This window comes from Microplitis mediator, chromosome 2 (genome assembly GCF_029852145.1).
Source record: "Microplitis mediator isolate UGA2020A chromosome 2, iyMicMedi2.1, whole genome shotgun sequence".
NCBI lineage: Eukaryota > Metazoa > Arthropoda > Insecta > Hymenoptera > Braconidae > Microplitis > Microplitis mediator.
Genome location: NC_079970.1, coordinates 5720312 through 5745273, shown reverse-complemented (window position 1 = coordinate 5745273; position 24962 = coordinate 5720312). Strand labels below are relative to the sequence as shown.

General features: G+C 33.3%; 4 protein-coding genes and 1 long non-coding RNA gene across 8 annotated transcripts; 3 read left to right on the top strand and 2 right to left on the bottom strand.

The window, feature by feature from the left end:
* Positions 1-1692: 1692 nt before the first annotated feature.
* On the bottom strand, positions 1693-8666 carry LOC130664171 (WASH complex subunit 2). 2 transcript variants are annotated; one of them, XM_057463985.1, is made up of 9 exons: positions 8498-8666; positions 8228-8362; positions 7284-8154; positions 7022-7213; positions 6639-6952; positions 5980-6350; positions 3896-5463; positions 3707-3819; positions 1693-3626 (listed from the first exon to the last, which is right to left on the bottom strand). In XM_057463985.1, the coding sequence occupies exons 1-9, from the start codon at positions 8498-8500 to the stop codon at positions 2181-2183; spliced, it is 5013 nt and encodes a 1670-aa protein (XP_057319968.1). In that variant the 5' UTR covers positions 8501-8666; the 3' UTR covers positions 1693-2180. The 2 variants fall into 2 exon arrangements, with proteins under 2 accessions (XP_057319968.1, XP_057319967.1); XM_057463984.1 differs by having other exon boundaries at positions 3896-5466; positions 8498-8665.
* A 66-nt stretch (positions 8667-8732) lies between these two features.
* LOC130664178 (STING ER exit protein) lies at positions 8733-11722 on the top strand. Its single transcript, XM_057463996.1, has 4 exons — positions 8733-9004; positions 10097-10253; positions 10336-10564; positions 11544-11722. The coding sequence occupies exons 1-4, from the start codon at positions 8884-8886 to the stop codon at positions 11691-11693; spliced, it is 657 nt and encodes a 218-aa protein (XP_057319979.1). The 5' UTR covers positions 8733-8883; the 3' UTR covers positions 11694-11722.
* Positions 11723-12151: 429 nt separating this feature from the next.
* Positions 12152-23085, bottom strand: LOC130664169 (uncharacterized). 3 transcript variants are annotated; one of them, XM_057463980.1, is made up of 6 exons: positions 22951-23085; positions 21603-21866; positions 20618-20821; positions 15070-20257; positions 14759-14992; positions 12152-14690 (listed from the first exon to the last, which is right to left on the bottom strand). In XM_057463980.1, exons 2-6 carry the CDS (start codon positions 21833-21835, stop codon positions 13620-13622), a joined length of 6930 nt encoding a protein of 2309 aa, XP_057319963.1. In that variant the 5' UTR covers positions 21836-21866; positions 22951-23085; the 3' UTR covers positions 12152-13619. The 3 variants fall into 3 exon arrangements, with proteins under 3 accessions (XP_057319963.1, XP_057319962.1, XP_057319964.1); XM_057463979.1 differs by lacking the exon at positions 22951-23085 and adding an exon at positions 22285-22421 and having other exon boundaries at positions 12153-14690; XM_057463981.1 differs by lacking the exons at positions 20618-20821; positions 22951-23085 and adding an exon at positions 22285-22421 and having other exon boundaries at positions 12153-14690.
* Positions 20041-22441, top strand: LOC130664182 (uncharacterized). Its single transcript, XR_008989321.1, has 2 exons — positions 20041-20174; positions 22063-22441. It is a non-coding gene; the product is annotated as an uncharacterized LOC130664182 (long non-coding RNA).
* Positions 23040-24936, top strand: LOC130664177 (protein bric-a-brac 1-like). The gene is made up of 6 exons (XM_057463995.1): positions 23040-23180; positions 23289-23506; positions 23575-23754; positions 23831-24044; positions 24142-24234; positions 24496-24936. Exons 2-6 carry the CDS (start codon positions 23300-23302, stop codon positions 24753-24755), a joined length of 954 nt encoding a protein of 317 aa, XP_057319978.1. The 5' UTR covers positions 23040-23180; positions 23289-23299; the 3' UTR covers positions 24756-24936.
* The last annotated feature ends 26 nt before the right edge of the window (positions 24937-24962 follow it).

The window sequence follows — 24962 nt, the reverse complement described above, 5'->3', positions numbered from 1 at the left end:
ACGTCATTAATAAAACAGAGGTAGTCGAAAGAAGAAGACAACTTTGATAATAAGAGTCAATCAAAATAATTGGATATGAACTATTGCGTTGTCTTGATTTATTGTTCCATAGACAATTCATTAAAGAAATTGGAAAACGTAAGACCGAAATTTTTAAGAGAATTTTTTTTAAAAAAAAATCAGATAAAAACTAACTGGACTCCAGCCATATATCATCTCAATCAACATCAACTTATAGAAGTTACATCAGTAAAGGACCTGGGTGTAATTGTAAATAATAAACTCAACTTCATAAAGCATATTGATAAAATTACATCTCAAGCCTACAGCATACTTGGAATCACACTCAGATCAGGAAGAGAATTCAACGACGTTCATACACTTATACATCTATTCACGTCATTAGTCCGACCGATCCTTGAATATTGCACTATCATATGGTCACCTCATACCCAAGTCCAAATAGAAACGGTAGAAAAGATACAAAAAAAATTTTGTAAACATGTGTCATATTACATGTGCATTCGTGGATCCAATATGACTATGGACGATGTATACAGCCAATTTAAAATCGATAGACTCCTAAGTCGTCGACAAGTTGCCGATGTAATATTTTTCTATAAATTCGTCAACGGATATATTGAATTATCAGAGATACGTGAACGATTTTAAATTATCCATCCAAAGCCAGGTTTAAGACAACATAGATTGTTGGACGTTATTAAGACAACAAAAAGCTATGTTTACCATGTCCCAAGGAACAAGATAGCCAATCTAGTCAACGATCACTGCCAGGATTCCAACTTCTTTGAGGATTCAATGTCTGCTTTTATAACAAAGATCAAGAATACAATACTAAACAACTAATTCATGTACAATATCACCAATTTTGTTTTATTTTATTTTTAGTTTCATTTTCATTATTTATATTTATATTAAACTCAAATATCACTTCAACGTTCTAATTAGCAAATTGTCTAACTCAATATGTTTTAGTAGGTGATTCTGTGCAATTTTCAGACAGTAATTGTCAGAAAAAATATTATTTGAGTAACCTTGACAAAAATATTATACATATACTAGACATGGAATTGATTTTTAGTAAAAAAAAAAATTTTTTAATTACTTGTTTATCACATAAATGGAGGATTTTCTGAAATGGAGTTAGACAATTTGCTAATTAGAACGTTGACTTATAATGTATTATTGTTACTATTAATGTATACTGCTGATTGGTGTTCTTTTGCAATAAATAAATAAAAGAGTTTTCAATAAACCTTTTCAATCACTTTAAAATCATAATCATTTTAAATGAATAAATATTAATTACAATGAATCATACAGCTGCGGCGATTCCCTCGATCCGTTATTACGTGACTAATTTAATCATCATAATTTACAATGAGCAACAAAATATTTTCAAAAAGGGCACATGAGTAACGAAAGGTTAATGAATAAAAGGGAAGCAAAAAATAGCCAGCATATTTTTAATTTCAGATTTCCCACCTTGAAAACTAAAACATCACAATGTTAAGTTCGAATGTTTATATTCATTACAAACGTACATTCAAATCGCAACTTATGAAAGAATTGCCCGTGACCTGTTCTCTTCTAGAACTTTTTTCTACGACCCAAAATAGACAGTTTTAAAAAATAAAGACAGACAATTGTAAAATGAATTAATAGTTTAAATAAAATTTTAGTTGTTATTTTTATTTCAATTAAAGATTGTCTATATACATACAACAGGTCTCAATAACATGGCACAATTACTTATAATTACAAATAAAACAATTTTCCACATGATTTATTTGTTACCGTTCAATTAACGGCAATAATAATAACAATTGTCATTTAAATATATAATGTATAAGTAATTACTGTTTACCAAGTGAGACTGAATCGATTAAACTTGAAAAATAAAATTTATTTTTACATATGTATATATTTATATTTATTTATATTATATTTAAATTCATTTCAAAGGTATTTGCATATAATTTAATTAAAGCTTCAAAATAATTATAACAATAATAATAATGTTTAAAAAAAAACAATTGTTAGAGTATTTTAAATGAAAATTCAATGTCAATCCTGGTAGAAATCATTTTTTTTACAATACACCTGATACTTTATATATATATTTATGTGTGTGGGTGTGTAACATGTTCATAAACAATTCAATCATCATCAAGCATACTGAGCGGATCTTCAACAATAGCCTCAGCTGTTTTTTTTAAATCTCTCGTAACGGATTTTTTAACTGGCGCCGAATTTTCTCCAGACTGCGACGCACTTCCACTTGGCGCCGGTTGTTTTTTTATTGAAAACAAATCATCGTCACTTTCACCTTCATTTGAAAAAAAGGAACCGACTTTACTTACAGCAATAGGCTTTTTGGTAAAAAAAATATCGTCTTCGCCGCTAGACTGCTCACCAAAAATGTCACCTAATTTATTTTTTATTTTCTTAGCATCTGTGGCTGCTGGTGTCGTCACGGTTGACGGCTGATCTTTACTCGACTCAGGTTTTTCACTGGCATCAAAAAATAATTCTTCTTCATCGTCGTCCTCAATTCCATCGGGTTTTGACGCAGTACCCGCGGCGCTTACATCAGTGTCCGATAGTTCGGATTTACTCAAATTACTTTTTCTACTAGACGCAGAAGCAAACAAATCATCTGTCTCATCGTCATCCTCGCTGTCTAAATCATTGAACAAACTGCTCTTAACACCAACACTTTTAACCGGTTTTTTAACTGGTTTTGTAAAAGGACCAGAAAATAAATCACTCGCTGAGTCATCCTCAAATAAATCCAATGGTGATTTTTTAGTTGACTCACCAGAAGTCGTCGTAGTTGAACTAGTCACTGACGGTTCTTTTTTACCAGTTGTACTAAACAAACTGTCATCTTCATCAAACAACAAACCCTGACCTCTCTCCGGCGAAGGAGTTTTAGTGACGAATGCAAACAGTTGACTCGGATCTTTAAGAGGATCGTGATTATCATCACGCAGTGGATCTACCGGTACTGGATCTTCTTTATCAACGGTCTCTCTGTCCCTCTTCCTAGACTCTTCACTATCCCGGTGTTCATTTTCCGTGGACTTATTTATAGAAACTTTTAATTTATCATTAGTGGCAGTGTCGTCTTTGTAACGGTGTCCAAAGTGATTTTTCGACCTGCGTACTTGAACAGGCGAGAGAATGGGCGCCTGGTCAAATAGACTGTCTTCTTTGGGCGGATCTTCTGGTAAATCAGGCGGTACGTCAAACAGATCCTCTTCGTCAGTTGACGGTGACAGTAACGTATTTTTAGTTGTACTTATCGAACCATCTTTGCTTATACTTATTTCCGAGCGATCGTCTCCCGTTAAATTGAGATACTGGTGCTTATTTTTTACAACAGATTCCTCACGACTATCATCGTTTGTATGTATCGTTGTCACCCGATCGTTTTTAGTGTCTGCCTTAGAACTAGATAAATCGCTTGAATCAAATGCACCGGACGAATCAGTCGTATCAGTTGTTTCGAAATCTAGGCCACTTGTTCTGAGTGCCGTTTGACGGGCTTGCCTACTCTGAGGTCTTCGTTTAACAGGAATCCGAGCCCGGTTTTGTAAAATCTGTAATTTATAACAATTTAAAATTTAAATTCAAATTACAATTTAAAATTTTAATTCAAAAATTAAATAATTTTTTTTACCTTTGAACCTTTAATTGTAAGAGTTTCCGCTTGCGCTGGAACATCAAAACTCACTGCAGTTTCTGTCTCAATCGACGGAGACAGCGACACGTCTTTTTTATAAATATTTTCATCTAAAAGAATAAATAAAAATTTACAGACACTTTTATTTTTTATTTTGACAAAATAAAAATTATTTTAAATTATTACCAGACACAACTGTCGGTGATTTAGTACTCGGTATACTAATAGAACTTCCATCTTCACTATCACGATCCGGTGTATTATCATTTTCCGAGTCTTGTTTATCACCAGCAGCTTTTCTCCACACAAGAGGAGTGTCAGTGGGAGACAAAATTTTTAAATCACCCATTTTACCCATAAGATTTTTTATTTTTCCCGAAACCGCACGCCGCGGCGGTGACACCGAGTCATTATCATTGTCATCATCAACAACACCAGTAGGGATGGGCAATTTTATTTTCAAACTTTTCGGTGGTCCCGTGGTCGCGGTATCTTTGCTATCATTAATCCGCGACATTTTACCACCATCTGTCGTAGAAACACTATCAGTATCTTCACAATATTTATCTACCTCAGCACTTTGTACACTTGTTATCTTAGTTTCTTTAATATTTACAACACTATCTTTCAAAATATCAAAACCCCCCGACACAATGGACGACTTAACAGGTTTTTTCCCAAACAAACTGTCCTCGTCGTCGCTGTCTTCGCCAGCAAAGTCATCAAAAAGTCTACGGGTCTGGGACTGTAAATTACCATCTACTTTAGTAACATCAACTGACGGCGGTACTTGGTCACTGTTGTTCTGTTTCTCATCTAGTTTCACTTTACTTTTCTTCTCTCCCTCCACACTCGTCACGGCCGCGGAATCTTTTTTCGGCCTCGCCGCCTCTTCAACAGCCTCCTCCTCTCTGTCTTTATTTTGAGTTAACTTTCGGAAAATATCATCATCACCATGAGCTTTACCACCTCCATCGCCACCATCAAACATATTTGAAGGTTTCTTCGTTATTTTCGTATTAGTGCTAAACAAGTCGTCGTCTTCCTCATCACTGTCATCAAAAATACTCAGAGTTTTACCGACATTACTAGACTTTTTTCCCACCGATGATGCCAGTGATTTTACCTGCGCTATTTCCTCACTGGTATTTACACTTGCAGCCTTATTAGACAGTAGATCGGATGACACCGTCGGTGAATTTGATTTAGACTTTTGTCCTGCGAAAATGTCAATGTCCGGAACGTTTACGCTACCAAAGATGTCACCGTCAATCTTCTGATCGTCAAACAAATTATTTTTTTGCTTAATTACTTTCGATTTAACTTCCTGGGCTTCTTGTTTCTGGTTCATTAAATTATTACTGCTATTACCCAATACCTCCGCACTCTTTTGCGAACGTGAGCCAGAGCTTGTATTCGAAAATAGATCTTCTCCCGAATCAGAGTCATCAAAAAGTGACATTACTTTGGACTTGGACTTGATATCATTTTTAGATAACGGCGGTGGACTAAATACGTCATCATCAAATATATTTACTTCTTTACTGTTACTATTAATATTATGTTTACTTTTACTACTTAAATTTTCCTCTACACTAACTCCTGGCGCTGGATTACTGATAATTACATCACGTCCAGAATTAACAGCAACAGCATCAGCTCGCTGACGCGTTCGTTGGTTCAAAAGACTATCGCTCGTCAATCTTTCGCGGGATAATTCTTCGGAAGTCAAACGAGTTGATTCCATCTGAGGTCTTCTAGAAATATTTTTAAATAATTTAATTACGATTACTTGTAAACTATAAATTAAATAAATAAACAAATATTTGTAATTATTGACTGTAATTAATGGAATGGTGATTTTAGTCCAGCGAGTTTGTATGTATTATTGAAAGTTATTAACAAGTATTGAATTGAGTGAGCAAGTAAGTGAGCGAGCAGCCGAGTGAGTCATAAATCCACAACTAATACAACTAAACAAAAGTATTCGAATAGTCCCGCATAATATCGTGATCGTCATAGCAAAGCAATGGATCGATGTGATTGTTCATGGCTAACGAGATTGTCTTTGTCATATTTATTATAACGGATCGTGATATTATATAGAATTATAAATAAATTCCTGAGTTAAATTAATACTCCAACAATAAAATGTATGTAATTTCTTAAACCATAACTGTGCGACAGCGTTTACAAGCTAATTGTTAAATAAATAAGTGTGTAATTTAAAAAATTATTTATGATTATAATTAAAAAAAAAAAAAACTTACTCAAGACCTAGACTAGCGGACAGATTGCTGCTGATACTTTGTGGCGGGACTGAAATTCCGCTGCTGTCACTACTTTCTCTGACATGAATCCGATTTCCTGCGATAGTCGTGCTCGCACTGGACGTCGATGCACTTTTATCATTTTCACCCGACTGAGTAACATTACTTTTGTTACTTATATTTATACTACTACTATTGCGACTCCCGCTAGCACTAACTGTTGATACATTCTTATCTCCTTCTTCTTTAAATCTAACACTCTCCTCATTTTCAGATGATTCAGATGAATCCAGACGCGCACGCTGGAATATTTTGCTGCCTAAGCTTGATGACAAAAGGTCTGCTTTGCTTATCAATACTCCTGGTGGTCGCTAAATAAAAAAAAAATATTTTATAGAATTTATTTTATCATGATCCTGATGTTGGCAGACAATTGTCAGTTTTTGAATTTTTTTTCAACTGATTTATTACACAAATAAAAAAATGCACACGTAGAAAATTGAAACAACTATAGGTGCAATTTTTCTAAATATTTTTTTTTTATAATTTATCGTTTTTAAAAAATCCACAAATTGTTAAATGGCTACATTCAGTATCATATTTTATTTTATTGATCAATTAATTTATGAAGTCGGTATACTAGAAATTAAAATACTTACGCCTCTGGATGAAGTTTTTGTTGCCTCTGATGACTTGACCGCTGAATTTTTAGCAGAACTAAATAAACTGTCATCCTCATCCTCGTCGTCTTCAAACAAATTAGGAACGCTGTTGTTCATTTCCGGTGTACTCGTCGCTACTTTTTCAGCAGTCGCGTGTCCAGCAGCAAACTTATTCTTTGGTTTATCACTCGCAGCATCAGCATCTTTAGTAACTGAACTCTTGATGGAACTTTTAGGCGCAAATATGTCGTCGGAATCATCAGAATCGACGTCGCCAAATAAGTCGTCAATTGAAGACTTGGGTTTAGCCTCTGCAAATAAATTTATAATTTTAAAATAAATTTCCTGTCACGTGGACTAACAAAAGAGCTGATACGTACCAACAGAATTAATAGGAGGCGGTAAATCAATACTAGCAGGAATGATATTCGATTGCTGACGTCTCAAGGGCTTGTTGTTCCATAAACTGTTTGGCACATCGTCATCAAAGAGTCCTCCGTCGCTGAACAAATCGTCTTTCTTATTATTGAAGACGTCTTCATCATTCTTCTCCTCATTAGCAAACAAATCATCTTAAATTTAAAAATAAACTGTCAGACATATTTTAATTTTGAATAAAATTCATAAATAATTTTAAAATACCACTAGAGCGATTGATAGACGAGCGGTCAGCTTTTGAGTTGTCAGGTTTGCTAGCAGGCAAGACACTTCCTAATCTCTTGGCAAGTTCTTCAGCAAAACCAGGAGCATCTCGACCAGAACTCTTACTTCTAACTTCAATCGGCGTGTCTATTTCCGAAGTTGAATTGAGAGTATCCTGACTTCTCGTGTACATTTTATCGGTCGTCGAACTGGGACCACTGGCCAGTTTATTTGTATTATTACTTTTATCATTAAAATCACTGGATTCACTTGACGACAACGAAGATCTTGCGGCCAATAAATTATTACGCTGATTTGAATTAAAGATATGTGTTATTTTATCACCCTCAGTGCTTTCATCCTCATCCTCATCATCATCATCTTCATCTTCATTGTCATCGGGTGCTTCAGACTCGCTGCTTGACTCCAGCCCTATTTTATTTGAAGCTTTCCATTTATCCGAGCCGATGACGTAAGGCAGCGGTCGATCTCTGTAAGGATCTTTTGGTCTCAGTATAAAACTCGGTACCGACACTTGATTGTCATCCTCACTATCATCGCTCGCGACGACTTCCAACCTGTCGTACTTGTCATCCATTATCTGCAAGCCTCTTTGAATGTTATCGCTCACGGCAGCGATCATCTCAGCTTCACTTAATTCCTTCTGTGCATCAATACCTTCAGTCTTTTTGCTCCGCTCCTGCTGTTCGAGAGCTGGATCATCATCGTGGACTCGACTCTCTATAAACTGAGTATTGGCCAATGCAAGAGATGCATTCGTAACGTTATCTATCAGCACAGTCGTTTCATTTAAATCACCGCACAGTAAATCAAGATTCTTTTCCGTACATTTGACCCTGGATGTCAATGTCTGGTGATAAATTACATAAACTCATTAAAGTTAATCAATAATAATTAATAATTATTAAGTAATTAATTAATACTTCGGAAAATTCTTGGAGATGTCTTAGTAATCCAACATCACCAGCTAAACTCCACTCTCCCTGTTTCAATCTCATTTCATCGGTTGTCCAGGGATGATCCCATGGTTTTTCGGGCTCTTCTGATGTTGATAAATTCTAGATATTAAATATTAATATTATTAAAATTATTAGATAATTTTATTGCTATTATTATTTAATTAAGTAAATAAAAAAAGTAGACATTAAAGTTCAGCTGTCATTGATTTCCTTAAAAACTAAAATATAAATTACCATTTTTATTATTTTTTATCCAGTGGCACAGGAACATCACATTGGAATTATTATTATTTTTAAAATACTTTAATCATTACTGATAATTAATGTTACGCCTATCAATCGAAACCCTAGTGAGTCAAATGACAAGATCCAAACACTGGAAAAATTTAGGTGGCAGTAGTTTTACACAATGGGTCAATGTTTTTGAACTGGGTCTTGGATCTTGATCTTGGAACTTGGATTTTATTTGATTTTATATTTATGAACGTGAATAGTGAAGTGGAGGTGGATGTCATTAGAATCAGCTGCTGTTTTGTAGGTTAGAAACATCAAACGTTTCCTAGACGTTTATTTATTATAATAGTGATATTTATTTATTTATAAATAAATAGTGAATTAAAATGCCGAAAGTTGTTTCAAGAAGTATAATATGTTCGGACACTAAAGATCAGGAGGAATATGGAGAAGAAAAACCATTGTTGACTTATTATTGTTTATGTGGACAAATGACACTAATTTTGGGTAAATTTTATTATTTGAATATTTATTAATTTTAAATTAAATTACCGCGAAATTAAATGTCAAAAAAAGCACATTGACGAAAGTACCCCTGGAATATTCTAAACAACAATAAGATTATGAATGATATAAAAAATTTAAAATTTATTATGATACTGAAGTTGGCCGAGGTCTGATAATTTTTAGATTTTTTTAAAATCGACAAATCGTAAAAAAAAAATATTTAAAAAAATTGCACTTATAGTTTTTTAAATTTTCTACTTGTGCATATTTTTATTTTTATTTTTTTTTGTAATCGATTCCAAAAATTGCTGATTGTTAACTTCAGGATCATAAATTCAATGAGTGTAAATGTAGCAGACATGGGACAATTTATAAATTTGAATTAAATAAACAAATTAATTAAAATAATGAAATTTCAAAAAATGCGCGTACGGATTTCACATTTATCTATATATACATTTTTTAATTTTTACTCCACTTACATTTTATTCATTCATTCTAAAAGTTAAAAAATCGACAATTGTTTGCAACATTCACACTCATTAATTCAAAATAATATAAAGATCTGTTAAAATGAAAATGAGTGTAAGTGTAGCAGACATCAGACAATTTATAAATTTTAAATAAATAAATAATAAATTAAAATAATGAAATTTTAAAAATGCGCGTATTGATTTTTCATTGATCTAAATTTACATTTTTTAATTTTTACTCTACTTACAGTTTATGTATTTATTCAAAAATTTAAAAAATTCCCACTTGTCAGTTACATTCACACTCACATTTTTAAATTAAAATTCTACTTGCATTTTATTTATTCATTCAAAAATTTAAAAAATTCCCACTGGTCAGTTACATTCACGCTCATATTTTCTAAATTTTTATTCCACTGACATTTTATTTATTCATTCAAAAATTTAAAAAATTGCCACTTATCAGTTACATTCACACTCATAAAATAAAATATATATAATTGTTAAAAGATTTAAACTTAACAGCAAAAGATTCGTAGTTGCTAAGGACCCACGAGGTTGATGCGACTTTAAATAATAAAATAAAAAAATAAAATAATTAATTTGTTTTATAATTTAGATTGTGCGATTGAAAAATTACCGCTGCGCAAACGTGACGGAGCTCGTGTAATTGATGGAAGTAAACATGCTCATAAAATGATAAGTGAAACTGATGAAATTGTATTTTTGAAACGGTCTGAAGGTATTGAAAAACAACACAGACAAAAATGTAAAAAGTATGTTTAAGTATATTCATATATTTATTATTTATTTGTAAGTGAAGGTTATCAATTATTAGCTTAATTTACTTATTTATAGATGCGGGCTCTTGCTGTATTACAAACATGATCCGACAGCAAACATTGTCTTTATCGTAAAAGGCTCCGTGATAAAGAGTTCTGGTGAAGGTCCGATGACTGATATTTATAATCAAGTAGAAGTTGAAAAACCTAAAAAAATAATGGTTACCAAACACACTAAAAATATGGGTAAATTTAGTTCTGTTACTGTTTCAACTATTGATGAAGAAGAGGATGAAATTGAAGCTGTAAGTATTTTAATTAAATTATTAGAATAAGTACTCCTACAATCGGTCTGTGCTAAAAGTCAGTCACGTCACATTTTTTTATTTTTCCAAATAGTTATTCAAAAAATTCATAACTACCCAAGTAGCACAGAGCTGTAACATCTCTTAAAAAGGACAAGACAAATTTTATTTTGTCTTAAACCCACTTTTTTTTTTGCATAAATAAAACGTACAGATGTTGATCCTTGGGGTCATAGAAAATTCGTATTTTTTCCAGTGTTACAAAAGTCATTTGCTTAAACAAGTCGTTCATGACTTATGTGATATTTATTTGAAATTAACTTTTTGCCGCCGGTTGTGTCAAGTTTTTAAATCCAGCGCTCCCGCGTTTTTTAGTGTCTCGCTTACACTCGCGACATCCTATAATTTGAATAAAGTTCTGTGAACAAAATGCTCATAACGGGAGTGCTGACGGATTTAACAGAAACTTTTTTTGATGACATTAATTTTTTATTGGTTGTCAACATTTTGGTGCCTTATCGATAACTCAAAAAACAGCCTCAAAACTCCTATCTTATAGATGTCATAAAGCCAAATGTGCTACTTGGGTATGAAGACATAAATTAGAAATTTTTACCACGTGCTTTGTAAAAATGACATTTAATACATCATCATAAATATTTTGAAAGGTCGTGAGCTACAAATTTTCAAAAATTTTTACGACAAAATAGCAGACACTCCACTATTTTGGTGGTATTCAAAATTTATAAATTGTCTCATGTCTGCTACATTGACACATAAAATTTTCTAAATGTGAGTTACGGCCTTCTAGAACATCAGTAATGCCTAGTGATACATACTATCGAGTATATTAGTATATTTTACAATGCACAGTAAAAATTTATGTTTATCAACTGTCTACATCACCTAATTATTTTATTAATAATAATAACTTATCTCTTTATAAATTTACTAATGATATTTATTTAAAATTTTTTAGCGCGAAGTTGCTGATTCTTATGCAAACAATGCACGTATCATTGAAAAACAATTAGAAAGAAAAGGAATGACTAAAAGAAAAACTGTCCCAGTACCTGATACTGATCCTATCAAAAGAACTAGACCACGAGGAACTTTATTAGATGTTTAATAAATTACTCATAATATTTTAAATATCACCAGTAACATAAAAAAAAATCTTGTAATTTTTTTTATTTAAAGTAAAATTATTAATTAATAATTAATGTAATAATTATCAGATTTTGATTCCATGACAACTGATCCCCGACAAGTGATCTCACGATAATTGATTCCACAGACAACTGACCCCACTGACAATTTCATAAAATAATTAATTATTAATAAATTACTTTGACGTGAGTAATTAAAATTCACTATTGTAAATATAAAAAGTTGAATTATGTAAATTAGTTGTTGATAAAAATCAATTGTCGATGGGATCAGATGTCGGTGGGATCAATTTGTAGGGATCACTTGTCGTGGTATAAAATTGTTGAAATCAGTTGACGGCACACCTCAGATTGTATTTGTAATTAATAAAAAAAAATTAAGTGTAAATAATAAAACAAAAATAAATTATTTTTGAATTATACTTTATTTGAATATTGTATTTAAATACCTTTATTAACGTTACATTAACATAAATATTGAAAATATATAAATGACTAGATACAAATATTGCATAAAAATGTACATTGCAAAAAATATATAAATTCATTAATGATTAATTAAATAAATATAAGAACTACATACATATATAATAGGATACAAGACAAATCATTCATTCCCTCTTACTTGATTACTAAATTATTTATTTTATTTTATTTAATTTAATTTTATTTATAATTTTAAACAAACTGGAAAACTGCCAATCCTAAGAAACATGCCCGCATGATATATCATCATTATTTATTTTAATTTAAATACTGCGATTGGCAAAATATAAATATACATTAAACCAACGTTATTTATTGTTCGAGCCCTCATGTCCACCAAACAAATATACAAAAAAAATAAATATAAAATATACAATACAAAATAGAAATTAATTATTAACCGAGTAAACAAAATGTCACTAAAAAAATATAAATATATATCTATATATGTAAATATTATTTATAATATTAATTGTTAATTAAATTTTTTAGATGGCAACATTTGTGAGAAAAAAATTATATTTAACCGAGCATTAATTAATATTTTATGATATGGCTCTTTGTTTACATTAACGAGTGGTGAGAATTATTTATTCTTATCATCTATTATCAACAAACTGGCCGTAATTAATCATTATTATATAATAATATTTAATTTTAATAAATGTAGTCATATATAATTACGGTTCTTGAAAATTTAATTGCATCACTGACTTTAGTAGCGGCAATTAAATTTATTAATTAATTAATTTAAAAAAAATTACTCACAACAATAAATTTTTTGTAAATTTCTCTGAATTTATTTCTAAAACTTTCTTATCCCAAATAAGATAATTATTAAGAATAAAAAAAAGCGCGAAAGTTTAAAAATAAATCCAGAAAAATTAAACCGTGCAGAAACATTTTAATTATTTTGAAAAATTCAGACTTTAAATTAATGGAAAATTATATTTACTCTACCAGACTAATTATTGAGTCTTGAAAAATTCTACGCAGCTTAAGTGGATAATAATATTCATAAATATAAACAAATCAATAGGACACTTTCTCATGGTCATAACACAGTACATACAATACAATAAATGCTTCATATTATTCATTAATTTTTTTTTTTCAAGTTTAAATAGACTGCAAATCACTCTTATCCGAACTCAGTACTCAATATACGATTTACAGATAAATTATTTAATATTTATTATTCCTCCGGTGGAAGTAATATCACTTTACACGATCAATCTCGCGATTTATATATTATTTTAATAAGTATCAATAATTAAATTTAAATAAAACGAATTAATGCGGATCTCACTCAATTATTTCTCTACTTTTTTTAATTATAAAGCAATTTGTGTAAAAGAAAAATAAACAAACTATTTATATATATATTTTATTTAAATAATTTAAGATGTTACTTGTGTGGTTTTCATGTCGGACTTTTTTAGAATCGTGGGTTCGTCTTTCAAAAAAGTACCGGATCTAGATCCAACGGTGAGTTGTTTTGAAGCATCGGCATTATGGCACTTAAGTTTACTTTTTTCTTCAGTGCCTTTTACAATATTTTTTTTAGCTGCTTGTAAATTACGATTAACTCTATTGATACCGGCACTACCGCTACCATTTGATTTGGGAGATCTCTTGCTGGGGCTGTCGCTGCTAGAAGGGTTTGAATCCTTTTTGTCTCTCTTTAAGGCGGGGGGAGTACTAGTCGAGGGCATGCTCTGCCGAGTATTTACTTTAGATGCGCTACCATTGACCAATTTGTTGGGGACATCGGGAGTCTTGGCGGCGTCCAGAAGGTTTCTACGTAAGTTTGGAGACCCATGATAAGCACTGATGGCCGCGACACGGTTCCGACTCGCGGCTGTTGAGCTTTCGACGGATCTTACGGGTCGCCTTGTCACGCCGAGCGGACTCTTGTGCTGAACAGGCGGTGACGACTTCTTTGCGCGCTCCATGGCCAGACTTTTAGCAGTCGGTCTTCCTAGAGTAGGCGACACTTTGTTGGAGACTACGGATTTTGGAGTCGCCGTGACTTCAGTCATCAGACTGTCAGCAGACATGGAAGTATCCATTTTCTCAACTTTTTTAACTGTCAAAGGTTTCTTTTTGGATTCCGCCAGCGAATCAACAGACAGACCGATCTCTACGTCTTTAGGTTCAAGTGAAGGTGACTCGGGTCTAGTGATACCACAACTTTTACTTAAATTATCACGTTTTGCTGATGGCTTCGCACTTGTGTCCGTCAAACTGTCAGACGAAAGCGCTCTTATATCTTTTTTAACAGCTGCTTTTATTTTAGCAATTGGTTTTTTATCAACGGCGCGTTTCATCGCCGGACTCGATGTTCTTGAAGAGTCTGATGATGAGATCATTATTTTACGTCTTTGTTGGACAGTTACACGTTCTGGTAACTGTTGAGCTGTGTCTTTTGATGTAGACTTATTTCTTGGTTCCAAGTATCTCGATTTCACCTGAAACAATAATAATATTAAATAATTAATTCATTAATTATTTATCAAAGCAAATAATTTATATTTACCTCTATTTTATTCGGCCACGATTTAGGTCGAATAGTTGATTCAGCAGCTAGCAATTTACTGTCCTGCATTTTACGTTCCAGAGGATCACTCTTCGGTTTCGGTAACACTTTTCTCGTCTGCGCGATAACTGTTGGCTTGGGTGTCGTTTTATTGGCTTCGGAAATCGTCATCTTGACTCGTCTCAAGTCTAAACTCCTGCTGGCAGAAGTTCTGCTCGGCGGTGTCTTAGTATCCTAAGAAAAAAAAATTTTTTAAATTTTCAAATTCATTTCTCACCAACAGGTCAAACAAAACTAAAGTAAATACAAACCTTAAGAAAATTGGAGTGTCTAGAAGGTCTCTTGAGAGCTTCATGAGGAAGAATGACAAGACAAGCAAGTTCTTGGATCCTGCGTCGTAACTCAAGGTCCATTTTCATCCAAGTAGTGGTTCTAGAAGCTCTGGAAGCTTCTTTGACCAAACACTTTTCAACCCGGCCCTGGATCTTGCCCAGAAAGTCAACAAACAATACACCCCACTGCGGTTTATTAGTCGGCGAATCCTCTGGCTTGACAGCTGCCAGCATTTTGGCCAACTTGGCATAACTCTTGCAGGCCTGATCCGGAGGCAAACGGTCCGCCGCAGCCAGAACGCTGTCCTCCAGTCTACTGATGTTCCACGTAAGATCGCGACCCAGCGCTTGGAAGCTGTCGTTGCTCAAAACACTCGAGAAATTTTCCGACAAAAATTTAAGCGCCGTTTCTAGAAGATTTGAGACCATTCTGAAGACCGGTTCCGCCCATCTGACATTTGGCAAAGTGGCCAGCAGTTTATCGCAATCCATTATTGTCTGGAGAATATTATCAGCTGACATGTGGACAATGTGTTGATGGTAACACTTGTCAATAAGCTCACGCGGCAGTGCCGCAAAGGCTTTGCAGGGCCATATTCTTACAAAGTGTCGGGTTATCCAGCGCAGCGATTTTCTGTAGACTTCATCGAGTCCATAGGCTGCCGCCAGAGGCAAACATTCTAAGACTCCCACAGCACAAAGCTGGCATGGCTTGTGGAACAAATGACAGTATTTAACTTTAATAGTATATCCGATAACTTCTTTAAGACCTTCAAGACAAAGCATATCCGCTAGTGTTGCTAACTCGACGATACTTATTGAATCGGGTATATTACTTTCCCCACTATAAATATGACAAAGTGCAAAGTGTACCGAGCTATAAGAGTATCCTTGCAATGATATAACATTACCAGCGCTTTCAATCCAACCACCGCTGAGAATAGCCGCGAAATACTGGCAACGTGAGCTTAAAATGCACTTATGGGCTCGTATACGTCTCCCACTTACGTCTATTGTCACATCTGGATTTATTTCTTCCAAGAACATCCGCAGAAGATCTTCACCGAGTCTATTATAGGGTTTAGTATTTGCAAAACTAGACGTTTCTGTTTCTTCGGTACTGACGTCTGCTCCAGAACGTCCCATGCTGCTTTGCATACTACTGAGATCAGACTCGGAAACAATTCCCTCGACTTCATACTCGTTGGCAAACTCTTCTATCGGTGATTTATTGTGTTTTGCTGGCAGCGAGGTGCTCATTATTGAGGTAAATTTACGTGAAGACAAAGTGCGGACTTGACACGGCCCATTCGTGCGGTTTACGGCTAATTTGCTCTCGACCCAAGACATCTCTGGAATGCTGCTACTCATCCTATAAGGAATGTTACGAGTTCCAGTAGTCAGCTCTTGATCAGCGGCTCCGGTTTTCGGTGCAACTTTATCTAGATCTGATAGACGAACGAAACCCGAACCAGTTGCTTCCTTAGTGTCTTTACTCTCCGGTTTTTTAGTATCTGGCTGACCGTACTCTGGTTTGTTAAACTCGCACTCAATTTTTTTAATTGTTTCAGTCAAAGATTTATGAGTTTCAGCAATTTTGCTGGGCACTTCAACCTGCCGCCTTTCATTGAAACCCGCCGAGCCATTTCTATACTCACCGAGTTCAAACTCATGATTGTCGCTGCCCGGTGATGGTCCGCTGGCACTTCCACTGCTGATGTCGAAGGTCTCACTCTTCCTCGTGTGGCCTTCAGTCCCAGTGGTACTCTCAGTTCCCGTTTTTTCCCACACTGACACCTCCGATTGATCGTCATCGAAGATCTTGGGATCAACTGAGGCTCCAGCACTCGAACACATGCTGCTGCGCATCAGATCTTTGTACTCCTGACGTCTGACACATCCGCGCAGACCGTCGTTTAAAATCTCAACGTGAGAATTAGGCGGCGTATCACGAATCCCATTGTCGAAACCCTCGAAAGACGTGGTAATACTTGGAGGTTTTTCTTGGACCGTCGGTGCAGCTGGAAGCGAAGACCCGCGTTCCAGTTGATTCAACGAGACACTAGAACCACTTGGCTTAACCTGCAGTAATTTATCGGTACCCGGTTCAATGGAAACACTGTGTGCCCGTTTGTGTTGACGGTAAAAACCTGTAGCTTCATCGCTACCTTTGGCGATGATACCGTTGCCCGGACTCTGTGATTTATCAGCGACATTCCACGAGTGCCTTTGAAAAGCGGACCGCGATGTTGAGAGCGTACGTCGTCTCACAACCGGCGAATCCGACTCAATAAACATAAACACGCTCGGTTTTTTATCTCGCGATCGTGACGGTTCACTCGGCGACTCGTTACTTGAACTCTTGGCGCTGTCTGTCATGCGATTAAACAATTTATTTGATTTTTTATCTCTACAAGTAACTTCATCTTCACTTTTCTTCGTACTCGGTTCGCTCAAATCGATAAACATCGAAAATATATTTTTTTTCTCAACATTATCAGCCACGCCCGGTTTATTTTTCGGTGATAAATCTTTCTTGCAACTACTTTTTGTTATTTTATCCGGCTGCGCTGACATATCAATAAAAAATTCACAGGACTTGGTAGCGCTTGCACCACCAGGAGTTACACCGAAAGTTCCACCAGCATCTTTAGATGTCTCCGGTTGCTTGACGCCAGTTGTTGAATTATTTGTCGTACAGTTGATGTCTTTCAGATTAACAAAGAAGCCCGTGCTGCTCTGTTTCTCAGCAGCTTTAGCTCTGCTAGAACTTTTGGGACTCGTTTCCGTGTATGAGTAACTATGGGACATGCTGCTTGAAGATGAGCCATTGGTAGACTTTGTACTGTGATTATTGTTGTTATTGCTGGCAGTATTTTTCCCAGAATTACTCATGTCAACAACCCATGTAGTCATCGACGAAGACATGCGCCCTGAACGCACGCGCTCACTAGGAAAATTAGTAATAACCGAGCCACCAGATACTATCGGCGTAGATTCGGTTTTACGGCGGACAGAGGGGCTGTCAGTTGGTCGAGAGTAATCAGCACTACTGACACCGCCGGAAACAATCGGCGTCATTTCATCTCGCTTTGTTCTTCTCATGGTGCCCGACTGACTAGAAGATGCCAGCGGATGATCGAAAGTCGTCGGCAAACTATTGCAGTCTGTTATTGAGCTGTCGTCTGTTTCCGAACCAGTACCGATAAATTTATCACTCGCACTTTTAGCCAGCGGGTAGAGTCCATTCGTTCCATCAAACTGACAATTTACAGTCTCATTATTGTTACTGCTAATATTAATATTATTAAAAGACCTCGATGTGTCTACGAACGAATAATTATTATTTTGCCGCGTAACATATTTTTTAGTCACATTATCAACATTTTTATTCTCACGCGCTGGTTCAGAAAAGTACGAGGACAATGACGAGTAGTTTGTGCTGTTAAGTGACGTTAGATCATCATCCACGCGATGACCAGAGTACTGCGGAATTGAATTTTTAAACACAAGATTTCCCTGGCGACGTTCGTACTCTTGCCTCAAGTGCGATAACTTCTCATCCCCCGACTCCAACTCGAATGTGTTGCCGCGTACTAACGATAGTGGCTGTGAATCACATGAAGAATTATTATCAGACACATTGTCATTGATCAGTATAATACTTTCTTTGTCTTCATTGCCAGCATCACCATCACCCTCATCACCACCAACACTATTATTACACTGCGCTTTTTTATTATTATCAATACAAGGCGATGGATGATTACTTTCCCCACTGTCGGCTTCTTTAATCTCCACAACCAGTAACTCCTTCTCCACAGTCTTGACCTGACATTTTTCCTCGTTTATCAAATCAACGCTTCTCACTTTACGATTTTGCGATTCATTATTAGCCACCGGAATTAAATACTCCGTAAGTTTTAATTCGCGTTCAAACTCAGCGGTCGTTTCTTGCCCGGTCGTTGAAGATTTTCTCGCAGACAGTCTGTTGTCGTCATCATCATCATCATCATCATCGTTATTGTTAATGTTATTGTTATTATTATTATTATTAATATTATTATTATTATTATTGCTGCGCAACTCCAAGCCGTAGTGTTGGTCTTGGTCGTGTGACTTTGAAGGAATGTAGCTGACAGTTTCTTTTAAATAAGTAGGCAAACTAACACCGGAAACAGGAACTGAGGAAGCTCCGGAGGAAACTCTGTCTCTGGTTAAATTACTCGTAGTTATTTCATTATCATCATTAAGACTCGACGCGTCGATAAAGTAATAACTGTTTACACTCGAAGAACTTTTTTTTATACTTAAATCATCTTTTGCGTGTAGTAATAATGAAGACGAAGACGACGTGTTATTAAATGCTTCAGCAGTCATACTACGCGACTTAGAATCACCAATAGACTTTTCTTCCGGCGAGTCATTTGATAACTCTCGTCGAATAGCGTTGCCGGTAGGAGATAAATTTCCCGGTTCGATGAATTCAAATGACCCGGTAGGAACAAAAGATCCAGAGCCACTCTGTTCATTATCATTATCATTATCGGATTCGTAGAAGGGATCGTTCAGTACCTCGTTCTCGTAACGCGTAACATCATCAACTGGATCGTCCTCACGATATCTTAGAGCTTCTTGTGGACTTGTTGCTTCGTCACTGGACTTTTTGTGATAAGAATTAGCTTTTGGAGCTGGCGGTTGGTTCTGCTGTCTAGCCGATGGTTTATTGGCGCCACATGCACAGACGTCGCTCGAAATAGTTCCCTGGTTGTTTATGGGGTCTCGGTCACTACCACTACTGCACCAGCAACTCTGATGACTCGATGTTGTATTTTTATTCGGGTGTGATTTTTCTACATCCCCACTGAGCGACACTCTAATAAAATCCTCGTCTGTCGAGACGTAATCAGTAACATGTGACTCTTCAAAGTCTGTGCATGAGTTTTCAGACTCAGTGTTCTCATGAGGGCTTGCGGATCCGGTTTCTAGACCGGAATCAGCCATTTCTGATGAGCTTACAGTTAAATCAACCACATCGCTAGTTTCAAAAGATATATTTATGATATCTACTGGTCCATTTAACGGTAATATTTTATCTTCAATGTATAAAATATACTCTACCAAACGTTGCTCCTGTTCTTTTATATCCAAGTTGCAGTATAAAAGTCTGGAAATAATTTATTACATCACATCATTCATTTTTTATAATTTTAACTGATAGTAAATTTATTTTTAAATCAAAGTATCAATAATTTAACTTTAAATTATAAAAATAAAAATAATTTTTGAAATTTCGTCTGCTGTAAACTTCGATTTAATTTATCGATAAGTGAAACCTCAAACTATTTATGGCTTTTAAGTAATCAGTTACAACTTTTTAATTTAAACTTTTAAAAAATCATAAAATGAAAATAAATATAAATTCATTTCAATTTCCCATCAACTTTTATATCACTAATTAGTAGATAAAATAATTAGTGACCTAGATAAATAATGAAAATTATATAAATATGATAAGAGCTAATACCTCACAAAGCCATTGATTTGATGAAATATTTCTGAAGAGTAGAGGTAGCATTTAATTGGACTCGCGTTAGCATTTTTAAAATATTTATCTTTCAACAGCTTATACAAGTAAGGTGATCTTGCATTGAAGATGCAACTGTTTATCTCTAGGACACTGGACTCGTGTATTATATAAAGATCCGTATGAAGAGACTTGTCGAATATTCTAAAACATATCCAAGTTCAAAAACATTAACTACATTCAAATTGTCAATATTTTTCATAAAACTTTTTTATTTTTATAATTTTATAATTACAGACACTTAAAAAAATCAACACAATCAAATTTATTTGATATTGACGTAAAATAAATTTGTAAATATTAATTTTTTTTTATATCTCAACAAGACAAAATAAAACTGATAACATTTTTAGAGTTTATCAGTGTTTAATTTAAACAAATAAATAAAATATTTAATCTCAAAATAAATAATGAAACTGAAGTTAGCCGATGTCTAATAATTTTTGAATTTTTTTTTGAACGAAATTATAAAAAAACAAATATTTTAAAAAATTGCACTTATAGTTTTTTAAATTTCCTACCCGTGAATACTTTTACTTTTTTTTTGCTGTAATTGATTAATTTAAAAAAAAAATCTGAAAACTTTAAATTGTCTGTTAACTTCAGGATCATAATAAATACCAAGAATTTTGAGAAAAACTTTTAAAAGTTCCATCAAAAGTTCTGTAGTTTTTTAAAGTAAAAACTTCTACATGTCTACTTTTTTTTCTTCTTATAAATTTTTTTCTACACATACTTGCATACTACTTCCGGTTAAAATAAAAGATGTCAACAAAAACAAAAACTAATAGAAATATATGGAGATTTGAGTACAGAAACTTGAGTAAATAATTGAACTTGAGGTTCACGACAACTTGACAAATAATTTTTTAAGTTCCCTAAAAATTATCTCATATTTGAGTCCTAAAAATCAAAGTATGCTCACCTAAATATATTTTTTTGCAGAGTAGCAATAGCTTTTTCACAGGTGTCTCTATACTCAATATATTTTTTCCTTTTAAAAAGTTGACTCGGTTGTATTACGCCAGCTTGATAATAATTACAAGTTGTCTGGTGATGTTGATATTGATATTTTAGCAGATGTTGATGTGAACATGACCACACTCGTACTTTATTCAAACTTCCTTGCCTCCTTTCAATGCCAGTCCTTTCAGCCATGAGTTGGATCTACTCTTCCATATTTATTCACCTTGAAAAATATACGTAAACATTTTATTTTATATTTATCAACAATTAAATATGTTACTCTTATTATTATTTATTTATATTTTCAATTTTAAATGCTGAATAAAATAACAAAAGCCTCAGCACGACATTAAACATTTTAACGTCTAATTAATCATACAGTCCATTAAATATTTTTTAAAAGCTTTCTTTAATTTCAGGGTTTAAAAAAAAATAATAATAGAACAGAGTGACCATGAATTAATGGACTAGGTTACGAAATATATTTATAAATTTAAAAAATGCAAAACAGTTTTTTTTAAATTTTGTTTTTTTTTAACCAAATAAATTTATGACTACCGAGTAAGCGTGGGCGTAAGTAATTTATTATTTATAAATTTAAATGTGTAATTTTAATTCCAATAATTTATTGATCGCAATACCTGCGTTTTCACGCCGCCCTAGCACACTTGCACCAAATAAAACTTAAATTACACACTACGTACAAAACTTTACTTATTTATCATACAGATAATTAATTATCTGATAATTAATAATTAATCATCATTTATTAATACATTTGAATATTGTTTTTTTTTTTTTTAAATAATTTTTTTTGTCCAGTTTATCACTTAATCCATCTTCACACTCACTGGAATCGAGACCAACTGAACTTTTGTAGAGGGCGTTGAATATCAACCACGAGTAGTCGATAGTTTAATTATTATTATTATCAAAAATTATGTACATATAAATGTATATATATATATATATTTTTTTTTAATTATTGTCATTCATTACTATGTTATCACTTCAATAAACTGATAATCAAATTGTCAATTTTTTAACTGCGTTTGAATTTTAAATTTGAATTGCCGCCTATTTTTTTGAAATTCAAATCTAAATGATTTTAATCTAAAAAATTAACAATTGGAGTTGTTTTCAATAACTTTTTGTTTTTACGAGTAAAAATAAAACAAATTTACTTGAATAATTAAAAAAAAAAAAACAAGCGACAACGACGCCAATAAAAAAAAACTCTAACCTCTAAAAATGTGTAAAAAAATAAAAACAAAGAAATAAAATAAAAAAAAAATGTCATTATTTACTGCGTTTTATTTTCCACATGGCACATGTTGAAATACATGTAAACATATGTATTGTATATGTATATATATACATCTTTATATGAAGATACTGGATTTTTTAGATGGTAGATGATGATTCCAGGATTTATGTCATGGTCTATCATAACTTAACTACATAATTTGTTCAAATTTTTATCACGTTTACGTACGATATTTTTAAAATTGTCTTCGGTATACCATTTTATTTTAAGGTACACTCATTATATTTTATTATAAAATTTAATTTGTTCAATAAAGTGAAGAATATTATTTTAATAATTAATTATTTTTTGTTTGTTAATCAATTAATTAATTAATAGATTTTAGGACAATGGCATTGACTGATGATGATGATTTTACTTCAGAGCAATTTGCGTTACGTTGGAATGATTTTTCAAATAATTTATCCCACGGTTTTTCGGCGCATTTAAATAATAAAGATCTAGTTGATGTCACTTTAGCTATTGAAGGAAAATTATTGCAAGCGCATAAATTGATTTTATCGGTTTGTAGTACATACTTTCAAGAAATATTCAAGGTATATATTTATAGACACTAGAACTATTATTTAATAATATTTTAAATCATCAATAATTAATTATTTAGGTGAATCCATGCCATCACCCGGTAGTAATACTTAAAGACATGAAGTACAATCATGTCGAAGCTCTGGTTAAATTTATGTACCAAGGAGAAGTAAATGTCAAGCAAGAAGAGCTCGGTAATTTTCTAAAAGTCGCGGAAGTACTTAAAGTCAAAGGTCTTACTTTAGAAACCGATAGAATAGTCTGTATTTTTTTTTTTTTTTAATTGGTTGATTTATTAGAACGTTCAGCAATAAGTCATTTTATTTTGTTTGTAGGAATTAGACGAACTTCCAACAAATGGCCAAGGAGAGCACGAAGTTAAAAATTTGAAAGTTAAACAAGAGAAAAATAAAAAAAGAGCACAAGATACTCAGTCGAGTAAAAATCCTAAGAGATCTCGCGATTCACTTAAAACTTTAAAAACTGACTCTGAGGATGACAAAGATTGTGGTGAAAATTTAGTAGATCCAGCTGATGAACCAAATAATGGTAATTAATTTTTGTTAAGAGATTGAGGAAAATAAAAAGTTATATAAGAACTGCTGGTTATTAATTTTATTAAAATTGTTAATTAAATATTTCCCAGGTGAATCTGAAGATTTGATCAAAGAATGTGATGATTTAAATGACGATGATCTATTGACTGATGACATGACTGATAACATCCCAGTAGAACCAAGTAAATTAATTAATTTTTTTGTAATTTAATTAAGACAATCAAATTCTAATTTTAATTTAAGACTTTTAATTAAAATTATTTTCAAAAGTACTCACTAGTAATCAATTCTCTAACTCTCTGATTCATTCTACTAGAATTAATTAATTTAACGTAATGAATTAATTACTGAGTACTTATAATAAAATTCTTAAATTTAATTGGAGCTAAATAATTTTTTTTTAGTATATGCGCATGACTAATTTTCTGATAAATTTAAATTAGATATCGGACCAGTGACATACAGACTATCTGCCAGAGGACGACCCCAATTAGTGTACGAAGGATTTGTTTACAACTTGACATCGCGTTCAGAAATATTGAACCGCTCGCACTACCGCTGTGCCGAGCAGCATCGTGGGTGTCGTGGCAAATGTGCGGTAATCGCTGAGAGATTTATGCCAACAGGAGTTAAAGACCACAATCATCCTCCCGGTTATCTCTCCGAAGAGGATTATCGCAAGAAAAAGTTATGCGATGATTGAGAAATATTTTAAACTTAAAAATTACGGGTACTCAGATACATTTGTATCAGAATTTTTTTACTCAGACATTCCATAGCAAAGTAATTTACATGTTACTTGATTTAATAACAGACACCAAGAGAATTTTACCAATGTACTTTAATTTTAATTGACTAAGATAAGAGTAATTAATTTTTAATTGTTAATTAATAATAAAAGAAGAATAAT